At 44.5% G+C, this 19,541-nt stretch overlaps 1 protein-coding gene across 1 annotated transcript in view; it reads left to right on the top strand.

The window, feature by feature from the left end:
• Positions 1 to 19,541, top strand: part of LOC139379652 (plexin-B2-like) — a 175,625-nt gene that overhangs the window by 135,495 nt on the left and 20,589 nt on the right. The window contains exons 17-23 of the mRNA XM_071122465.1: positions 2,288 to 2,436; positions 3,157 to 3,283; positions 5,162 to 5,298; positions 5,526 to 5,714; positions 6,599 to 6,707; positions 17,067 to 17,276; positions 18,016 to 18,195. Coding sequence (XP_070978566.1) covers positions 2,288 to 2,436; positions 3,157 to 3,283; positions 5,162 to 5,298; positions 5,526 to 5,714; positions 6,599 to 6,707; positions 17,067 to 17,276; positions 18,016 to 18,195 — 1,101 coding nt within the window. The remainder of the gene's footprint in view (positions 1 to 2,287; positions 2,437 to 3,156; positions 3,284 to 5,161; positions 5,299 to 5,525; positions 5,715 to 6,598; positions 6,708 to 17,066; positions 17,277 to 18,015; positions 18,196 to 19,541) is intronic.

Here is a 19,541-nt window from a genome sequence, read left to right as displayed (position 1 = left end):
ACCGCAGGAAAGGGCTGTTTGAATGGAATGCCTATAAGCCTGCTGCTGCCTACCACCGCTCAGTCAGACTTCTCTATCCAATATCAAATCATAGACTTAATTATAACATAATAACACACAGAAATACGAGCCTAATGGCATTAATATGGTCAAATCCGGAAACAATCATTTAAAAAACAAAACGTTTATTTTTTCAGTGAAATACGGAACCGTTCCGTATTTTATCAAACGCACAACCTTCAATGTTAAATCATAATTATGTAAAATTCTGGCAAAATAATTACGGTCTTTGTTAGGAAGAAATGGTCTTGACACAGTTCACAACGAGCCAGGCAGCCCAAACTGCTGCATATACCCTGACTCTGCTTGCACAGAACGTAAGAGAAATGACACAATTTCCCTAGTTAAAATGAAATAATGTAAGCAGGCAATATTAACTAAATATGCATGTTTAAAAAATGTACTTGTGTATTGATTTTAAGAAAGGCATTGATGTTCATGGTTAGATACATTGGTGCAACGACAGTGCTTTTTTCGCGAATTTGCTTGTTAAAACACCCGTTTGGCGAAGTAGGCTGTGATTTGATGATAAATTAACAGGCACCGCATCGATTATATGCAATGCAGGACAAGCTAGATAAACTAGTAATATCATCAACCATGTGTAGTTAACTAGTGATTATGTTAAGATGTTTTTTTATAAAATAAGTTTAATGCTAGCTAGCAACTTACCTTGGCTCCTTGCTGCACTCGCATAACAGGTGGTCAGTCTGCCACGCAGTCTCCTCGTGGAGTGCAATGTAATCGGCCATGATCGGTGTCCAAAATGCCGATTGTATAACTTGAAATCGGCCATGCAGATTAATCGGTCGACCCCTACACTGATCTACTACTGTAATGACTGTTCTACTATATACACACTGAACTACTACTGTAACGACTGTTCTACTATATACACACTGATCTACTACTGTAACGACTGTTCTACTATATACACACTGATCTACTACTGTAACGACTGTTCTACTATATACACACTGAACTACTACTATATACACACTGAACTACTACTATATACACACTGAACTACTACTGTAACGACTGTTCTACTATATACACACTGATCTACTACTGTAACGACTGTTCTACTATATACACACTGAAATACTACTGTAATGACTGTTCTACTATATACACACTAAACTACTACTGTAACGACTGTTCTACTATATACACACTGATCTACTACTGTAAAGACTGTTCTACTATATACACCCTGAACTACTACTGTAACGACTGTTCTACTATATACACCCTGATCTACTACTGTAAAGACTGTTCTACTATATACACACTGAAATACTACTGTAAGGACCGTTCTACTATATACACACTGATCTACTACTGTAAGGACCGTTCTACTATATACACACTGATGGCACTGACCATTATATTCTATATTAATCTACCACACTCATCTAAATCATCCCCTCTCTCTCTCTTCCCCACAGATCATCCCTCGTTTCGGGCCTCTGAACGGTGGGATAGTGGTGACCACTCATCTAAATCATCCCCTCTCTCTCTCTTCCCCACAGATCATCCCTCGTTTCGGGCCTCTGAACAGTGGGATAGTGGTGACCACTCATCTAAATCATCCCCTCTCTCTCTCTCCCCCACAGATCATCCCTCGTTTCGGGCCTCTGAACGGTGGGATAGTGGTGACCACTCATCTAAATCATCCCCTCTCTCTCTCTCTCTTCCCCACAGATCATCCCTCGTTTCGGGCCTCTGAACGGTGGGATAGTGGTGACCACTCATCTAAATCATCCCCTCTCTCTCTCTTCCCCACAGATCATCCCTCGTTTCGGGCCTCTGAACGGTGGGATAGTGGTGACCACTCATCTAAATCATCCCCTCTCTCTCTCTCCCCCACAGATCATCCCTCGTTTCGGGCCTCTGAACGGTGGGATAGTGGTGACCACTCATCTAAATCATCCCCTCTCTCTCTCTCTTCCCCACAGATCATCCCTCGTTTCGGGCCTCTGAACAGTGGGATAGTGGTGACCACTCATCTAAATCATCCCCTCTCTCTCTCTCTCTTCCCCACAGATCATCCCTCGTTTCGGGCCTCTGAACGGTGGGATAGTGGTGACCACTCATCTAAATCATCCCCTCTCTCTCTCTCTCTCTTCCCCACAGATCATCCCTCGTTTCGGGCCTCTGAACGGTGGGATAGTGGTGACCACTCATCTAAATCATCCCCTCTCTCTCTCTCTCTTCCCCACAGATCATCCCTCGTTTCGGGCCTCTGAACGGTGGGATAGTGGTGACCATTAAAGGGTCTAACCTGGGCATAAAGAAGGAGGACATTAAGAAGGTGACGGTGGCTGGAGTGGACTGTGTTCACCAGGGGGACAGATACTCTGTCTCCACCAGGTATAGTGGGGGAGGGGGGGGGGTAAAATGAATCATCACAGCTGTTGTCCAGGGGTTTCATCCCGTTGTCAAGATCAGTGGTTTCAAGTTTGTTTCTGTCCATTTTTGACAAGTTGACAAGATTGTGCAGAGCTGTCGTCAAGGCAAAGGGTGGCGACTTTTTAACAATCTCAAATATAACATGCATTTTGATTAACACATGTTTTGGTTCCTACATGATTCCATATGTGTTTTGGTTCCTACATGATTCCATATGTGTTTTGGTTCCTACATGATTCCATATGTGTTTTGGTTCCTACATGATTCCATATGTGTTATTTCCCAGTTTTGATGTCTTCACCATAATTCTACAATGTAGAAAATAATAGATAAAGAAAAACCCTTGAATGAGTACAGTAGGTGTCCAAACTACTGTACGTCTTGTCAACTTTAATTCACAACCGAAAATGAACCCAATTTAAACGTCTAGAAAATACATATTTTAGATGTCTTTTCAACATAATTTTGCTTACTGGGACTATTCTCGGTTTGTGAAGGGGGGGGGGTGGCATTTTTGGTCTCGCCAGAACGGCAAGGACCGGCCCTGCCTCTAATGCACTTTTATGTCCAGCGAATAACATATTTCATTACACAACATTTCGATGTACAGTATGTCTGCTTGTGTGTGTGGTGGAGAAACCGGGCCTTTGTCTTACTCCAGCTGTTCTGTGTCTTCTCCAGTGTTGTGTGTGAGATCGGTCCGGTCCGGTCTTCAGTGGACCTCCCAGGTCCCATCAACCAGGGGGTAGTGGAGGTGGAGGTGGAGGGGGGCAGGAGAGGACGTTCAGAGGTCCTCTTCACCTACAGGGTACGTTTCATACATCTACAGGGCCATTCTTTACCCCAACATGAATCCTAACTGTTGTAAGAGTCACACTGTGCAGGAGTGATCTGACATTTCATACAGCTACAGGGCCATTCTTTACCCCAACATGAATCCTAACTGTTGTAAGAGTCACACTGCAGGAGTGATCTGATGTGTCATACTGTACATGGCTCTTAGTGTGGTTAAAGCTCTGCTCAGTGCTCATACAGCCACTATGTTAGTCTCTCTCTGCTGGTTTTACTTCTCCACGTTCATCAATGTACTTTGTTCTTAGGAGATGCTCTTAGAATTCAGAATAGCATCTGTTGTAAGGAAACAGAATTTAACAGGGGAATTTAACGAGTATAATGATTGACTTAAAAACACATCTATAATGGGAGCCTATTTCACTTCATGGTAAATATTTACACTCATTTATTTTGGGGTTCGTATTTTCTTGTTTGTTTGTTTCTGCCAAAATAACAATGTCCCCATGAGAATGTACTGAGCTACTTATCCTTCTTATAGATTTGATCAAAGCCTCAGATTTTCTAGGGAACATAACATTATTTTGCTCTCTCTCTCGCTCTCGTTTGCTCTCTCGCTCTCGTTTGCTCTCTCGCTCTCGTTTGCTCTCTCGCTCTCGTTTGCTCTCTCGCTCTCGTTTGCGCTCTCTCCGTCTCTGTCTCTCCGTCGTTTTAAGTTGGTCTGCTCCAGATCTGGCTGTCTACTCGCAACACTTAGTACTGTATTTTCTCATCAAACAGTACTAAGTGGTGTTCAGTAGCTGTGTTGTGGTGATAAAGTACTAAGTGGTGTTCAGTAGCTGTGTTGTGGTGATAAAGTGGTGTTCAGTAGCTGTGTTGTGGTGCTAAAGTACTAAGTGGTGTTCAGTAGCTGTGTTGTGGTGATAAAGTGGTGTTCAGTAGCTGTGTTGTGTTGTTCAGTAGCTGTGTTATGGTGATAAAGTACTAAGTGATGTTCAGTAGCTGTGTTGTGGTGTTCAGTAGCTGTGTTGTGGTGTTCAGTAGTTGTGTTGTGGTGTTCAGTAGTTGTGTTGTGGTGATAAAGTACTAAGTGGTGTTCAGTAGCTGTGTTGTGGTATTCAGTAGCTGTGTTGTGGTGATAAAGTACTAAGTGGTGTTCAGTAGCTGTGTTGTGGTGATAAAGTGGTGTTCAGTAGCTGCGTTGTGGTGATAAAGTACTAAGTGGTGTTCAGTAGCTGCTATTGTGGTGATAAAATACTAAGTGGTGTTCGGTAGCTGTGTTGTGGTGATAAACCAGTGAAGGGTAATGGGACGTGACATGGGGTCTAACTGGTGGTCCCAGTGGGCTCTGGGTTGTTAGACAGTGGGCTCTGGGTTGTTAGACAGTGGGCTCTGGATTGTTGGACAGTGGGCTCTGGATTGTTGGACAGTGGGCTCTGGATTGTTGGACAGTGGGCTCTGGATTGTTGGACAGTGGGCTCTGGGTTGTTGGACAGTGGGCTCTGGGTTGTTGGACAGTGGGCTCTGGGTTGTTGGACAGTGGGCTCTGGGTTGTTGGACAGTGGGCTCTGGGTTGTTGGACAGTGGGCTCTGGGTTGTTGGACAGTGGGCTCTGGGTTGTTAACTGTAAAACACTTTGGATGAAAACATCTGCTAAATAACCATATACAGTGCCTTGCGAAAGTATTCGGCCCACTTGAACTTTGCGACCTTATGCCACATTTCAGGCTTCAAACATAAAGAAATAAAACTGTGTTTGTTTGTGAAGAATCAACAACAAGTGGGACACAATCATGAAGTGGAGTTTTTCCTTGTCAGGTCATGCAGTCAAGAAAACGTCCAGGACCTAAGTATGTTACCTTATCACTGATGTCTCATCTCTTATCCCCTCCAGGACCCCATCCCTGAGAAAGTTTCCCCCCTGAAGGGCCCTGTGGCCGGTGGAACAGTCATCACTATCTCTGGGAAACACCTGGATACGGCAAACAAGAATGATGTCATTGTCACCGTGGGGGGAACGCCCTGTGAAGTGTAAGGATGATCATACTTGAGTCTTCCAACCCCTGCAGGTTGCTGTCTGGACAGGTTGCCTGAGTCATGTCCTATTCACTTCTTCTCTCAAGGCCGACCTCTGAAATATATTAGCCATACAGTAATTGTGTTTGACTTGTTCCTTTGAGATGACCTTCTCTCCCCTCAACACTACGACCCCTGTTTGACCTTTCCCATGATGCTCTCTGTCCCCGTTTCTCCCTCAGGTTGTCGTTTGGCAGTGAGATCACCTGTGAGACAGGTGTATACAAGGGACAAAAGGTTCCATTGGAGTCCCTGAGAGTCTCGGTGAGGTATGGGAAGAGCACCACCAAGGACGTCCCCGTCACCTTTAACTTCCAGTACTCCGAGAACCCCAAACTCACGGACTACAGCCCCAAGACCAGCTTCGTATGGTGAGTGGAGTCCACAGTGCCCCAGAGAGGGTGGAAGTCAAAGCGCCTCTTTAAGCCAAGCTTGAGTTGAATGCAAAACAGTTTGAAGTGGATAATTAAATCTTATTGGACACATTCAGAGCGTGTCTCCCTCTTTCAAAACGTTTCAAGAGGTTTCTCCTGTTTTGTGCTTCCTAACATGACCCTGATATATGGTGTCGTCGTCTAGTGTTTCAGTGGAGGCAGGAGGATTACATGTTAGTCATTTAGCAGGCGTTCTTATCCAGAGCCGCATAGTTAGTGCCGTCATCTTGAGATGGCTAGGTGAGACAACCACATGGGACGGCAGGTAGCCTAGTGGTTAGAGCGTTGGACAAGTAACCGGGAGGTTGCAAGATTGAATCCGCGAGCTGACAAGGTAAAAACCTGTCGTTCTGCCCCTGAACAAGGCAGTTAACCCACTGTTCCTAGGCCGTCATTGAAAATGAGAATTTGTTCTTAACTGACTTGCCTAGTTAAATAAAAAGGGTAGGAGAGCCAAGAGACCAGAGGTGGCAGAACAGAGTAGGGTTTGAACATAGCCTGAAGGTAGGGAGGGTCAGGTCCTCTTGCTGCTCCGTAGGTAAGTACCAGGGTCTTGTGGTGGATTCAGCTTTGACTGGAAGCCAGTGCAGTGTGTTGAGGAGCGGGCTGACATGGGAGAAGTTAGGAAGGTTGAACATCAGGGGGCTGACATGGGAGAAGTTAGGAAGGTTGAACATCAGGGGGCTGACATGGGAGAAGTTAGGAAGGTTGAACATCAGGGGGCTGACATGGGAGAAGTTAGGAAGGTTGAACATCAGTGGAGGCAGGAGGATCGTGTGTGTTGTATTGAGAGCTGACGTGTGTGTTGTCTGGTGTTTCAGTGGAGGCAGGAGGATCGTGTGTGTGGGCAGTGGTTTTGACCTCATCCAGAGAGCCACCATGAAGGTGCTGCCATCTGCTGATGACTTCTCTCAGTCCCCTCCTGTTGAGGTCAGTACACACTACTCACTACTATTACAATACACATAATGTTATCATTCTAGAGTCCACTCCTATTATACAATACACCTAATGTTATCATTCTAGAGTCCACTCCTATTATACAATACACCTAATGGTATCATTCTAGAGTCCACTCCTATTATACAATACACCTAATGTTATCATTCTAGAGTCCACTCCTATTATACAATACACCTAATGTTATCATTCTAGAGTCCACTCCTATTATACAATACACCTGTTATCATTCTAGAGTCCACTCCTATTATACAATACACCTAATGTTATCGTTCTAGAGTCCACTCCTATTATACAATACACCTAATGTTATCATTCTAGAGTCCACTCCTATTATACAATACATTACATGTTATCATTCTAGAGTCCACTCCTATTATACAATACACCTAATGTTATCATTCTAGAGTCCACTCCTATTATACAATACACCTAATGTTATCATTCTAGAGTCCACTCCTATTATACAATACACCTGTTATCATTCTAGAGTCCACTCCTATTATATAATACACCTGTTATCATTCTAGAGTCCACTCCTATTATACAATACATTACATGTTATCATTCTAGAGTCCACTCCTATTATACAATACACCTAATGTTATCATTCTAGAGTCCACTCCTATTATACAATACACCTAATGTTATCATTCTAGAGTCCACTCCTATTATACAATACATTACATGTTATCCATTCTAGATTCCACTCCTATTATACAATACATTACATGTTACCATTCTAGAGTCCACTCCTATTATACAATACACCTAATGTTATCATTCTAGAGTCGACTCCTATTATACAATACATTACATGTTATCCATTCTAGAGTCCACTCCCATTGAGGTTAGTATACCATTCCACAAGTTCTCTGTTTCCTGCCAGTAGTGTATTCTAATCCCTCTAGTGTACAGTACTCTAGCTGTGATATTATCCATGGCAGGTAGCTAGCATGTCCTAGTGTACAGTACTCTAGCTGTGGTATTATCCATGGCAGGTAGCTAGCATGTCCTAGTGTACAGTACTCTAGCTGTGATAATATCCATGGCAGGTAGCTAGCATGTCCTAGTGTACAGTACTCTAGCTGTGGTATTATCCGTGGCAGGTAGCTAGCATGTGTTAATAATGGGATATGTAGGAGGGTGAGCCGGTCAAGGATCGATTCAGACAAGGTGGTCTATTGTATGACAAGTGACAGTTTAATTATGAGTAAAGATATCTGGTACAACGTATACGGGCCATTTCATTCGGTTCTTAAGGAACCAGCAGAAAAGAAGCGCAGATAACAGAGTGCACATGTCTCATATACAGAACAGAAAGTAGGTTGATTCTAGAAGATCGGGTCTTCGGGTTGGTTCAGGCTGAGGTGTAGTCTTCTTGGATTGGCCCTGTTGGGCCGTCCGTCATCCCTCTGAGTCTTGTTCTTTGTCACACAATGTTCAGCTAAAAAGGAGATTAGGTGTGTGCGCTGTCCTCAGTCACACAATGTTCGGCTAGAAAGGAGATTAGGTGTGTGCGCTGGTTTCTGCAAGTCAAGGCTGTCTCTTCCTCCCAATGTGTGGGTGTATGTCTTCTCTGTGTGTCCTCGGCAGTTAGTGTGTGTAATGTGTGTGTGCTGTGTGTGTGGGTGTGGGAGCTATCCTGTATGGGACCTAACATGTTTTACTGTGAAAATACGTTGTCTCAGTTATAGCAATGTAATAGCAGTAGGCTGGTCACCTGCATAAGAAATAGCACTTCCTTACAAATCCCTCTCTTCACGTCTCCCCAGAGACGTGACACAACCTAACTAGATCCAGACACAAAAAGAAAACTTTTCCCAGAAGGAAAAGTTTTGTGATTCCCTCTCTTCACATCTCCTAAGAGATGTGACATAAACTAGGCTAACAATTACAAAGTTGAAAATACCTTCATGTTCTCCATTCGATCCCACTATGTACTAGATTGGCTACCAGCCACCTAGGAACTTGCAACCCTCATGTCAAAAGAGAACAACAGCTCATTGAAAAACAGAACAAAAGAAAATGATGTGAAATTTAAGCCCCCCTTTTTGACACCCTCTAGGGTGTCACTCATTATCCCTTATTTCAGCAGTCATAGCATTTCATGAAAAGAAAAACAAAACCTAGTAGGCACTCTCAACCTCATCCTCAAATTCGGGCAGGTCATTAGCAAGCAGAGGAAACATCTGGGAAAGGGGGGAAGGGTCAATAGCTCTAGAGATAACCCTAGTGGTAAGGGAACGGATACATGGAATGCAACAGCATCCACAGAGAACCAAAATGGCCGCGAACACCGAAATGGAGACCAAAATGGAGGAGACCAGGGTTTTATATTTACCAAAGGCACTCATCCAGGAGTCCCACATTGAGGTATCAATCCCAGAATGAGATTTCATTTTACCATTAAGAGTCCTCAAACCTTCTAGGGCTACGGTCAAGCTACCATCGGAGGCTGTGTTATTAGGGATGAAAATACAACACTGTTCACCAAACATAGTGCAAGCTCCACCTTTCTCTGCCGGTAGCATATCCACTGCAATGCGATTCTGGAATGTATTCTATCCACATTTTTATTAACAGTGCACCACCAACAAATGGAGGACTCAAACCCAGCTGCCACCTGATCCACCAACTTGTACTCGTCAGGAACTCCCCTTGGGACTCCAATGGCGTCTATGTACGTCGGATCACCACTAGATGGGGTGGTGGCACGCCTGGAACGTCCCCTCCAATATTCAGGGTTCACCCTCTGGACCCTAAGGATGAGGTCTCCAGCCTCTGTAGGGTAGATAGAAACAGGCAAAAGGAGAGTAACAAGTGCACAGCTTCCAGTAGTATTGGAGGGTAATTTATCAAACAGGACAGTGTTGCCACACCACCACCTCACATCTGCTCTGGATATTGGACTGAAACTCCCAACAATGTTGATTGTATCCAGACACCAATTCCCAGGAACCTGTCCCACATTAGTACCGCCTCCCGTCATTTTGACACAGGTGAAATGTGCCCTGGCAACCTTGTTGGAAAACAATGGTTTCCTAGCAGTAGATTTAGTCATGGGATAGACAGCATCCCAGGCAGAGCAATTACAACTGGGGTTATCCGTAGTCATTAATGGGATTAAACATGTTAGAGTCACATCTGTAACATCTGACTTCTTAAAACACGGTATGATGCAAGCAGCACAACACATCAATAATAAAAATACAAGAATTAGGGTCAGAAATCCAGTAACCACCATACCAGTGTACTTACCAAACCAGGCTCCCAACCAAAAGAACAGTCCAGACTCCTCCACCCCCGCCATGGTCCTCATCTCAGCAGATAGTGCACCAAGCCCATTAAAGGCCTTAGCTATACCACCATCTGGAGTGGTGTTATTAGGAATATACGTGCAACATTGTTCACCGAACATCTTGCAGACTGTCTGGCAACCCTAGATGTGGCCTCAAGCTGTTCAGACAGACCAGTGAGTGCATCACGGGGGTAATTCACAAAACGCTGTTGATTATAGTAGATATAACTGATCCATGCAGTCCGTCTAGCATCCACTATGGCTGGACCTATAATAGGTAGTAAGTGCCAGAGTCCATCATTCCTACCCAAGGCCTGAAACTCATGAGGAACCCCCACTGGCACTCCCAACAGGTTAGTGTGTATGTCAACTACATCCTCTGTCCATGGAGCACTACATCTATGTCTCCCATGGGATGGAATGTTTTCAGGTCCCCTGGATACAGAACCCAACAGCTGTTCAGAAGTAACATCAACAATGGTCAGTGGAATTATCAAACTGGTCAGAGCACACGTACCTTGCCAGTCTCCTCTAAGAATGGGTCTCAGTACTCTTTTGGGTCCACATATTCACCACACATCAGCCAGACCACTAGTTTGGTTTAGGCCTGTAACTGGCCAAGTGGCATAAATGGTTATGTTACTGCTGCAATCAGCTTCAGGCAATCTCCCATAGTCCATGCCATTACCTGTACCCGTGATGCAACTGTAATTGCCCCCATATGCCTTAACACCCCAAGGGGCCCAGTGAGGAGGTACTGTAGGAAACACAAGGCTCAAAGAGGAACAGAGGGTTGAATTGGGCTGAACCTGGTAAAAACCTCTCAGAATACACAACCACCCCTCTCCTTCTCCTATAGCAAATGGGTGTGTAGCCAGAACAAGTCTAGCATGACTACAAATAGTGCAGTCCTTTCTTCTCAGGGTTTTAGCTGTGTACCTCATATAAGACAGCCACAAATTGTCCCTACCATCAAAACCAGTCTCAGTGCCTAATTGATCAATAGCTGTGTAGTCTCTAACATTAATTACCTGAATGGGATTTTTTAACACAGTGGTGGTAGGTGGCAGGTTCGGTCCAGGGGTGGTAGAGGAGTGTGTCTGGCCCTGGTTCGTCTGGGACCTCTGGTTTTGGCAGCTCCCTAATAGAAAACACACCCATCGTGTCTGTCCCGGTCCTTTGTAGTCCGAGGGTGTAAGTGCCTGCATCAGAGAGCTTAATGGTTTTGATGGTTAGTAAGATTTCATCACCTTTACAAAGTTCAACAGTGCTCCCAGGTTTTCCCCATATGATGGAAAACCTATCCACCTTTGTGGGATCCCCTATGCTATAAGAATACCCTCTTCTCCAATCCTAGAATTGTCCCAAGTTGGTTATCATGTAATCCCCATATGGACACCCTCCCCCATTACACAGGTACACTGACACTCCTGTAAAGCCCCACCCTCTCCCAGAGAACACATCACTAGGAAGAGCCAGACACATCTTCACTTCTATGAACAAAAACAGGGGTGACAGGACAGGGAGGGTTACTTCATTCGAGAGATGGCCCCCGGAATCCTGTTAATTCCAGTTCTCCTCTCGAACACTGTTTATTGTTCGACAGTGTCATGTGTCCTACCCTCCCCCGTGCGATATGAATCCGGGTAGCTCTTTCAGCTAGCTGTCACCAGGAGTCCTTGTATGGTCCCCCCAACAAGCCTCTGGGACTGGATTGAGTGACTTCACCTGTAGTTCACCTGTAATGCATAAAATCCTGGACATACAGGCTTGGTTAACAAACAGTTTCTCATATGTTTTATCTGATTATATCTTTAGTTTCTTATCCAATAGGCCCCATCCTATCCTAGACCACAATTTACCCATCCCCCTTTTGATACCTGGCTCTGCCCAGGTAACAACCTTACCTACTCTAAATAATGACTTAGGTAAGATTAGTATATTATCCTTCTGTTCTGACATTATCATGTAGGAGCGCCCCTTTCATTTTCCACATGTCCAATTATCCCTTTTGTCTCCACTCAGTAACTGTTATCTACACATTCTGTTATCTTTGCTCGTCCTGGCTCCCTTTTCAAACTTCTCCTCTCTGCTCTCCAACCTTCAAGGTCTCTGCAGTGCAGGGGAGGGCTCTTCTGTCTGCCTTTTCCCCTTATCTGTCTGTAGCTCGTTTTCTCATGTTTCCAAATTTGAACTAAATGTCTCACTGTTTGGCTTTATCTAAACTCATGGATTTTTTTTTAGAAAAACATGTCTATGGTGGCACTTTCTAAAGTCCTTATATAGGTTAATTAAACCCCACTATAATTAATTTACCTTAAAAATAAAAAATAAAAACAAACCGTATTACCCATGACCACAAATTAAATATTCAAATGGCACCCCCTATATACAGGTGTTAAAACCAAACACAAATATCTAAATTTCTTCCCTGCCCTGTTGGCTCAAAATATGTCCCAAATACTTAACATGAGTCTACCATAAATAAAACTTATCCTAGCTAAATTTTCACACCACGTTCATCAGAGAAAATATATTGACACTATAATGTAAATTTCACTGCATTTTTGTATTAAATTACCTTAATATCAGTATTACAAATTACCCTAGATTCTCCATCCAAATGGCTTTCCAATGAGGCTGATCAGACCACAAAGGAAAGTTACAATGGAGGTCATAAGTCATACCACCTTCCCTGTGTTTGATTACCAATTTCAAACCAGTTGTAACTTTAGTTAACGTCAACCTGCTCCGCCACAGGAGTGCCATCTGATGCACTGTCCAGCTAGACCAGTCAGGACCAGTCTCTGCCACTAAATTCTTCCACGTCCATTTATTATACCCCCCTTCTGTCATGTACCACACTGATCTAGACCAACTGATTGCATGAGTACCATAACCGCCACCTGGGCTTCCAATAACACCCCAGGTAAGTATAACAGTGGTAGTAGCGTTAGGCGGGATACACAGAGTAGCTGACCTAATCAATTCTGCAGTACACTCAAAGTCATTATTCTGAACTTGACGTTTAGACAGAACATGCGTATCCGAGAATATTGAAGCATTGGTGATGTTTAGCTGGGTAGTCTGTTCCTGGTCAGTGATTATACGCTGGGCTGCCCAAATCATTACTCCCAATGTCAAAACAACATTGACTATAATTAGGACAAACAATGGGCCAGAACAACCCAGTCTTTCCCATGGTCTCCTAGCCCTTCTAGCCCATGGTGCTACTCTAGTGTCCCTATCATCTGAGGATGGGAGTCTCCTCCACATGATCAGACGGGAGGGATGTCAGAATTTGAATTCGAATTGGATGTGAGTAAATCACTTCTTACTTCAGCCAGAGTTCTGGCAGGGGTTGGGGCTGGTGTACAATGTGTCAGGTGGTGCCAAGGTGCGCCTAATTTACCTTTGACCTGGACTGAGTGTGAAGTAACCTCCTTCACTTCGTACGGTCCAGTCCACCTGGGATCAGCCCACTTTCTCTTGTGGACCTTGATCCTTACCCAGTCCCCAACTTTTACCCTTGGTTGTTCCGGGACGTCAGTCAGCTCCCTCTTTGCGACACGGTGTATCTGTTTGGAGAGAGCTGCAGACAATTCCGTCAATTTCTTCACATAGTCAGACATCCCTATTTGGTGCACATCAAGAGGGGGCATATGACCTCCCTCTCTTGGTGGCCCTGGCATTACTCTACCTGTCATTATTTCATGGGGTGAAAGATGTGTCCCTGCACCTGGTGAGGACCTCATGGCCATCAGTGCCAGGGGCAGGGCTTCCACCCAGGTCAATTTGGTCCCTGCACACACTTTAGCTATCTTAGCTTTCAGATTTTGATTACAGCGTTCCACAAGGCCCTGCGATTGCGGCCTATACACAGAGCCAAACTTGTGTGTAATGCCAAACCTCTCCTCCACCTGTCTTAGGTGCTGATTTGACGTGTTTTTTTTAGAAATATTTTGTACACTCTTTGGATATACTTAGCCCGTCACTGGCTCGTGCCAGTGATGTATTCTTAGGAGACACTATTACTCGTACTCTGTCTTAACTCAGAGCCTCTCCGTCATATATCCAGAATTTTAAACAATAATGTTTTAATGATTAAACACGAGCCACCAATTCAGGAAATGATTATCAACATAAACTATGTTTTAACAATTTGGATAATAGATTTTTTTTTTTTTTTTTTTGAATTTAGGAAATACTTTGCTCACAATAATTTTAAATAATGGTAATAATATCAGGGACTTGTGAAACGCCGTTTACATTTAGTCTATAGTCAACACACAAATATTATTACATGGACATAGTTTTAAACACAATTGTTCAATTAGAACATCTTATTCTATGACATCACACATTAGTACATTTATCACATTCATTCTGGCCACAACACAAAGCGGACTTTTCAGTCCAACATATCTTAATCATACATTAATCTATTGTAGACACCTCACCGGACACTACCAGCTATTGGATTTTAACCTCACCGGACACTACCGGCTATTGGTTCTATCTAAAACACTAATTGGATTTATCTTTTGCAGATGAATGATCGAATCATACTCAGATGTTAATGATAAAACTGATCACGCCCTTTTTCAGACGCCCGAACGAATATCACTTATACATAGAATATAATCCTGGTCACATCAATACTCAATAATAGACCACCTTACCAGACACAGCTGGACCGGTCACTAGCCGGACTATCGGTGAAAATCTATCCTAGACTATATTATTTATTCCTTACTGGTGTCTGCCACCAGACCGTTCACAGCCGGACTATCAGAATATTCTATTAATATTAGGTCTACTACTAAATATCCCTTACCGGTGTCTGCCACCGGACCGTTCTCATGCCGGACTATCAGAATATTCTAACTACTACTCATCCCTTACCGGTGTCTGCCACCGGACCGTTCTCATGCCGGACTATCGGGATATTCTAATTACCACATATGTTTACTTCACTGTCAATTTCAAGTCCATTATTTACGTAAAATTTACACAAAAATTCTTACCCACACTCGGTACTACTGATCGTAATTTGGTATGACTATTCGACAATATGCAAAGTTTGATAAAACAGGTTTTGCTTACCTTATTTTGTGGTCGACCAGAGATCAGTTTCCCGAGTTGAGCAGAATTGTTGTCCACCCCCGAATGGTTTTCACCTGTCCTCCGGGAACCGTCCTTTCACCAACTCGCCCCCTCACACCCACATCAACCACTCTGGACTGGGTCGTTAGTAAACCATCCTCTGCTACCAAGTTTCTGTTAATAATGGGATATGTAGGAGGGTGAGCCGGTCAAGGATCGATTCAGACAAGGTGGTCTATTGTATGACAAGTGACAGTTTAATTATGAGTAAAGATATCTGGTACAACGTATACGGGCCATTTCATTCGGTTCTTAAGGAACCAGCAGAAAAGAAGCGCAGATAACAGAGTGCACATGTCTCATATACAGAACAGAAAGTAGGTTGATTCTAGAAGATCGGGTCTTCGGGTTGGTTCAGGCTGAGGTGTAGTCTTCTTGGATTGGCCCTGTTGGGCCGTCCGTCATCCCTCTGAGTCTTGTTCTTTGTCACACAATGTTCAGCTAAAAAGGAGATTAGGTGTGTGCGCTGTCCTCAGTCACACAATGTTCGGCTAGAAAGGAGATTAGGTGTGTGCGCTGGTTTCTGCAAGTCAAGGCTGTCTCTTCCTCCCAATGTGTGGGTGTATGTCTTATCTGTGTGTCCTCGGCAGTTAGTGTGTGTAATGTGTGTGTGCTGTGTGTGTGGGTGTGGGAGCTATCCTGTATGGGACCTAACATGTTTTACTGTGAAAATACGTTGTCTCAGTTATAGCAATGTAATAGCAGTAGGCTGGTCACCTGCATAAGAAATAGCACTTCCTTACAAATGTCCTAGTGTACAGTACTCTAGCTGTGGTATTATCCATGGCAGGTAGCTAGCATGTCCTAGTGTCCAGTACTCTAGCTGTGATAATATCCATGGCAGGTAGCTAGCATGTCCTAGTGTACAGTACTCTAGCTGTGATAATATCCATGGCAGGTAGCTAGCATGTCCTAGTGTACAGTACTCTAGCTGTGGTATTATCCGTGGCAGGTAGCTAGCATGTTCTAGTGTACAGTACTCTAGCTGTGGTATTATCCATGGCAGGTAGCTAGCATGTCCTAGTGTACAGTACTCTAGCTGTGGTATTATCCATGGCAGGTAGCTAGCATGTCCTAGTGTCCAGTACTCTAGCTGTGATAATATCCATGGCAGGTAGCTAGCATGTCCTAGTGTACAGTACTCTAGCTGTGGTATTATCCGTGGCAGGTAGCTAGCATGTCCTAGTGTACAGTACTCTAGCTGTGGTATTATCCATGGCAGGTAGCTAGCATGTCCTAGTGTACAGTACTCTAGCTGTGGTATTATCCATGGCAGGTAGCTAGCATGTCCTAGTGTACAGTACTCTAGCTGTGGTATTATCCATGGCAGGTCGCTAGCATGTCCTAGTGTACAGTACTCTAGCTGTGGTATTATCCATCGCAGGTATCTAGCATGTCCTAGTGTCCAGTACTCTAGCTGTGATAATATCCATGGCAGGTAGCTAGCATGTCCTAGTGTACAGTACTCTAGCTGTGGTATTATCCGTGGCAGGTAGCTAGCATGTCCTAGTGTACAGTACTCTAGCTGTGGTATTATCCGTGGCAGGTAGCTAGCATGTCCTAGTGTACAGTACTCTAGCTGTGGTATTATCCATGGCAGGTAGCTAGCATGTCCTAGTGTACAGTACTCTAGCTGTGGTATTATCCATGGCAGGTAGCTAGCATGTCCTAGTGTACAGTACTCTAGCTGTGATATTATCCGTGGTAGGTAGCTAGCATGTCAACAGTGAGTTGTATGTTTTTGTCTGTGACTACAGACTTCTCTGTGAGACTAAACACAGACACAGTGTCCTGCCAGGAATGAAATATCTTTCTCTCTCTCTCTCTCTCTCTATTCTATCTCTCTCTGCCCTCCTCTCCAGTTCATCCAGTATGCCGTACATAAGAACGACACTGTGCTGCTGTTTGACAGTCCAGTGGTGAACAGGTCCTCTGAGACCCAGTCCTTTAGGGCCTTCCTCCAGCTAGACAACGTGATAGAGGAACTGAATTCCTTTGAGTACCACCCCGACCCATTCTTCAATGAACTGACCAAGAACATCATCACTGAAACCTCCATCATCATCGTTACGGTAACACTACTCTTATGGGGTTGTGTTGTCATGGTTACTGTCTAGTAGTTTTTGGGTTATTTCTAGTAATACTTGCTTATCATTTTCCATGGGCCATTGTGGCTTAAATGTTATTCTGCTTCAGCCTCCCGAGTGGCACGGTGGTCTTAGCTGTGCCATTAGAGATTCTGGGTTCGAGTCCAGGCTCTGTCGCAGCTGGCCGTGCCTGGGAGACCAATGGGGTGGCGCACAATTGGCCCAGCGTCGTCCAGGTTAGGGGAGGGTTTGGGCCGGTAGGATGTCCTTGTCTCATCGCGCACTAGCGACTCCTGTGGCGGGCCGGGCGCAGTGCACGCTGACATGGTCGCCAGGTGTACGGTGTTTCCTCCGACACATTGGTGCGGCTGGCTTCCAGGTTAAGTGGTCAAGAAGCAGTGCGGCTTGGTTGGGTTGTGTTTCGGAGGACACACAGCTCTCGACCTTCGCCTCTCCCGAGTCCGTACGGGAGTTGCAGCGATGAGACAAGACTGTAACTACAAATTGAATACCACGAAATTGGAGAGAAAAAGGGCAAACAAACAAACAAACAAATGTATTCTGCTTTGTGACTATGATGTCCCCCTCGGAGAGAAAATACAATTATAGTGCATTGATGTTGATATAATTAATATCAATATTGAGATAATCATATCTGCTTTTACAAATGATTGCATGTCCCTGCAGTCCAGAGGTTAACGACCAGCCACCTCTTTCTCCCCAGGGTCGTGGTTTCAGCAAGGCCATGACAGCTGAAGAAGCCCAGGCGTTCGTGGGAGATGCGTCCTGTAAGGTGACCATCCTGCAGGATGACAAGCTGTTCCTGGAAGCTCCGTCCACCCAGCCCAGAGCCCGCTCCAAACGCCAGCGCAGAGACACCAGCTCTGACCCTTTGGACCTAACGGTGACAACACTGGCCTTCTGTCTAAACCCAAGGCATAGAGAGAGAGGCTTCAGGCATTAGCACTGGACAAGCTGATATGTCTCTCTGGCTCTCAACATGTATTTCAGATAGGTGCTTGTGTTCCAGTACATTTCTATCTAAATCAGGGCTGTCCAAACTTAATCCAATGTCCTGTTGCAGGCATTCACTTCAGTCAAGGCAGTAACACACCTGATTCAACCATACAATAATCCTAGTCTTCTGACCGGGACCACTCAGTCCTGACAGAGAAATATCACTACCAACACCTTGATGTATATCTGACTCTCCACAATTATACACCTCTTGTAGCTAATTAGCTTTCTTCTATTTGCCTTTAGCTGACTTGAACTCTCTTTCTGTCCATCTCTCTCTCTCTCTCTGTCCATCTCTCTCTCTCTCTCTCTCTCTGTCCATCTCTCTCTCTCTTTCTGTCCATCTCTCTCTCTCTTTCTGTCCATCTCTCTCTCTCTCTTTCTCTCTCTCTCTCTCTCTGTCCATCTCTCTCTCTCTTTCTGTCCATCTCTCTCTCTCTTTCTGTCCATCTCTCTCTCTCTCTTTCTGTCCATCTCTCTCTCTCTCTTTCTCTCTCTCTCTCTCTCTGTCCATCTCTCTCTCTCTCTCTGTCCATCTCTCTCTCTCTCTCTTTCTGTCCATCTCTCTCTCTCTTTCTGTCCATCTCTCTCTCTGTCCATCTCTCTCTCTTTCTCTGTCCATCTCTCTGTCTCTCTCTTTCTGTCCATCTCTCTCTTTCTGTCCATCTCTCTCTTTCTGTCCATCTCTCTCTCTTTCTGTCCATCTCTCTCTCTTTCTGTCCATCTCTCTCTCTTTCTGTCCATCTCTCTCTCTCTCTTTCTGTCCATCTCTCTCTCTCTCTTTCTGTCCATCTCTCTCTCTCTCTCTGTCCATCTCTCTCTCTGTCCATCTCTCTCTCTGTCCATCTCTCTCTCTGTCCATCTCTCTCTCTTTCTGTCCATCTCTCTCTCTTTCTGTCCATCTCTCTCTCTTTCTGTCCATCTCTCTCTCTTTCTGTCCATCTCTCTCTCTTTCTGTCCCTCTGTCTCTCTCTGTCCATCTCTCTCTCTTTCTGTCCATCTCTCTCTCTGTCTCTCTCTTTCTGTCTCTTTCTGTCTCTCTCTTTCTGTCTCTTTCTGTCTCTTTCTGTCTCTCTCTTTCTGTCTCTTTCTGTCTCTCTCTTTCTGTCTCTCTCTTTCTGTCCATCTCTCTCTGTCTCTCTCTTTCTGTCCATCTCTCTCTCTTTCTGTCCCTCTCTCTCTCTTTCTGTCCCTCTCTCTCTCTTTCTGTCCATCTCTCTCTCTTTCTGTCCA

The sequence above is a fragment of the Oncorhynchus clarkii genome, chromosome 21 (genome assembly GCF_045791955.1).
Source record: "Oncorhynchus clarkii lewisi isolate Uvic-CL-2024 chromosome 21, UVic_Ocla_1.0, whole genome shotgun sequence".
Classification (NCBI taxonomy): Eukaryota; Metazoa; Chordata; class Actinopteri; order Salmoniformes; family Salmonidae; genus Oncorhynchus; species Oncorhynchus clarkii.
The sequence above is the reverse complement of the archived record's forward strand: the minus strand, read 5'-3'. Positions and strand labels throughout refer to the sequence as shown.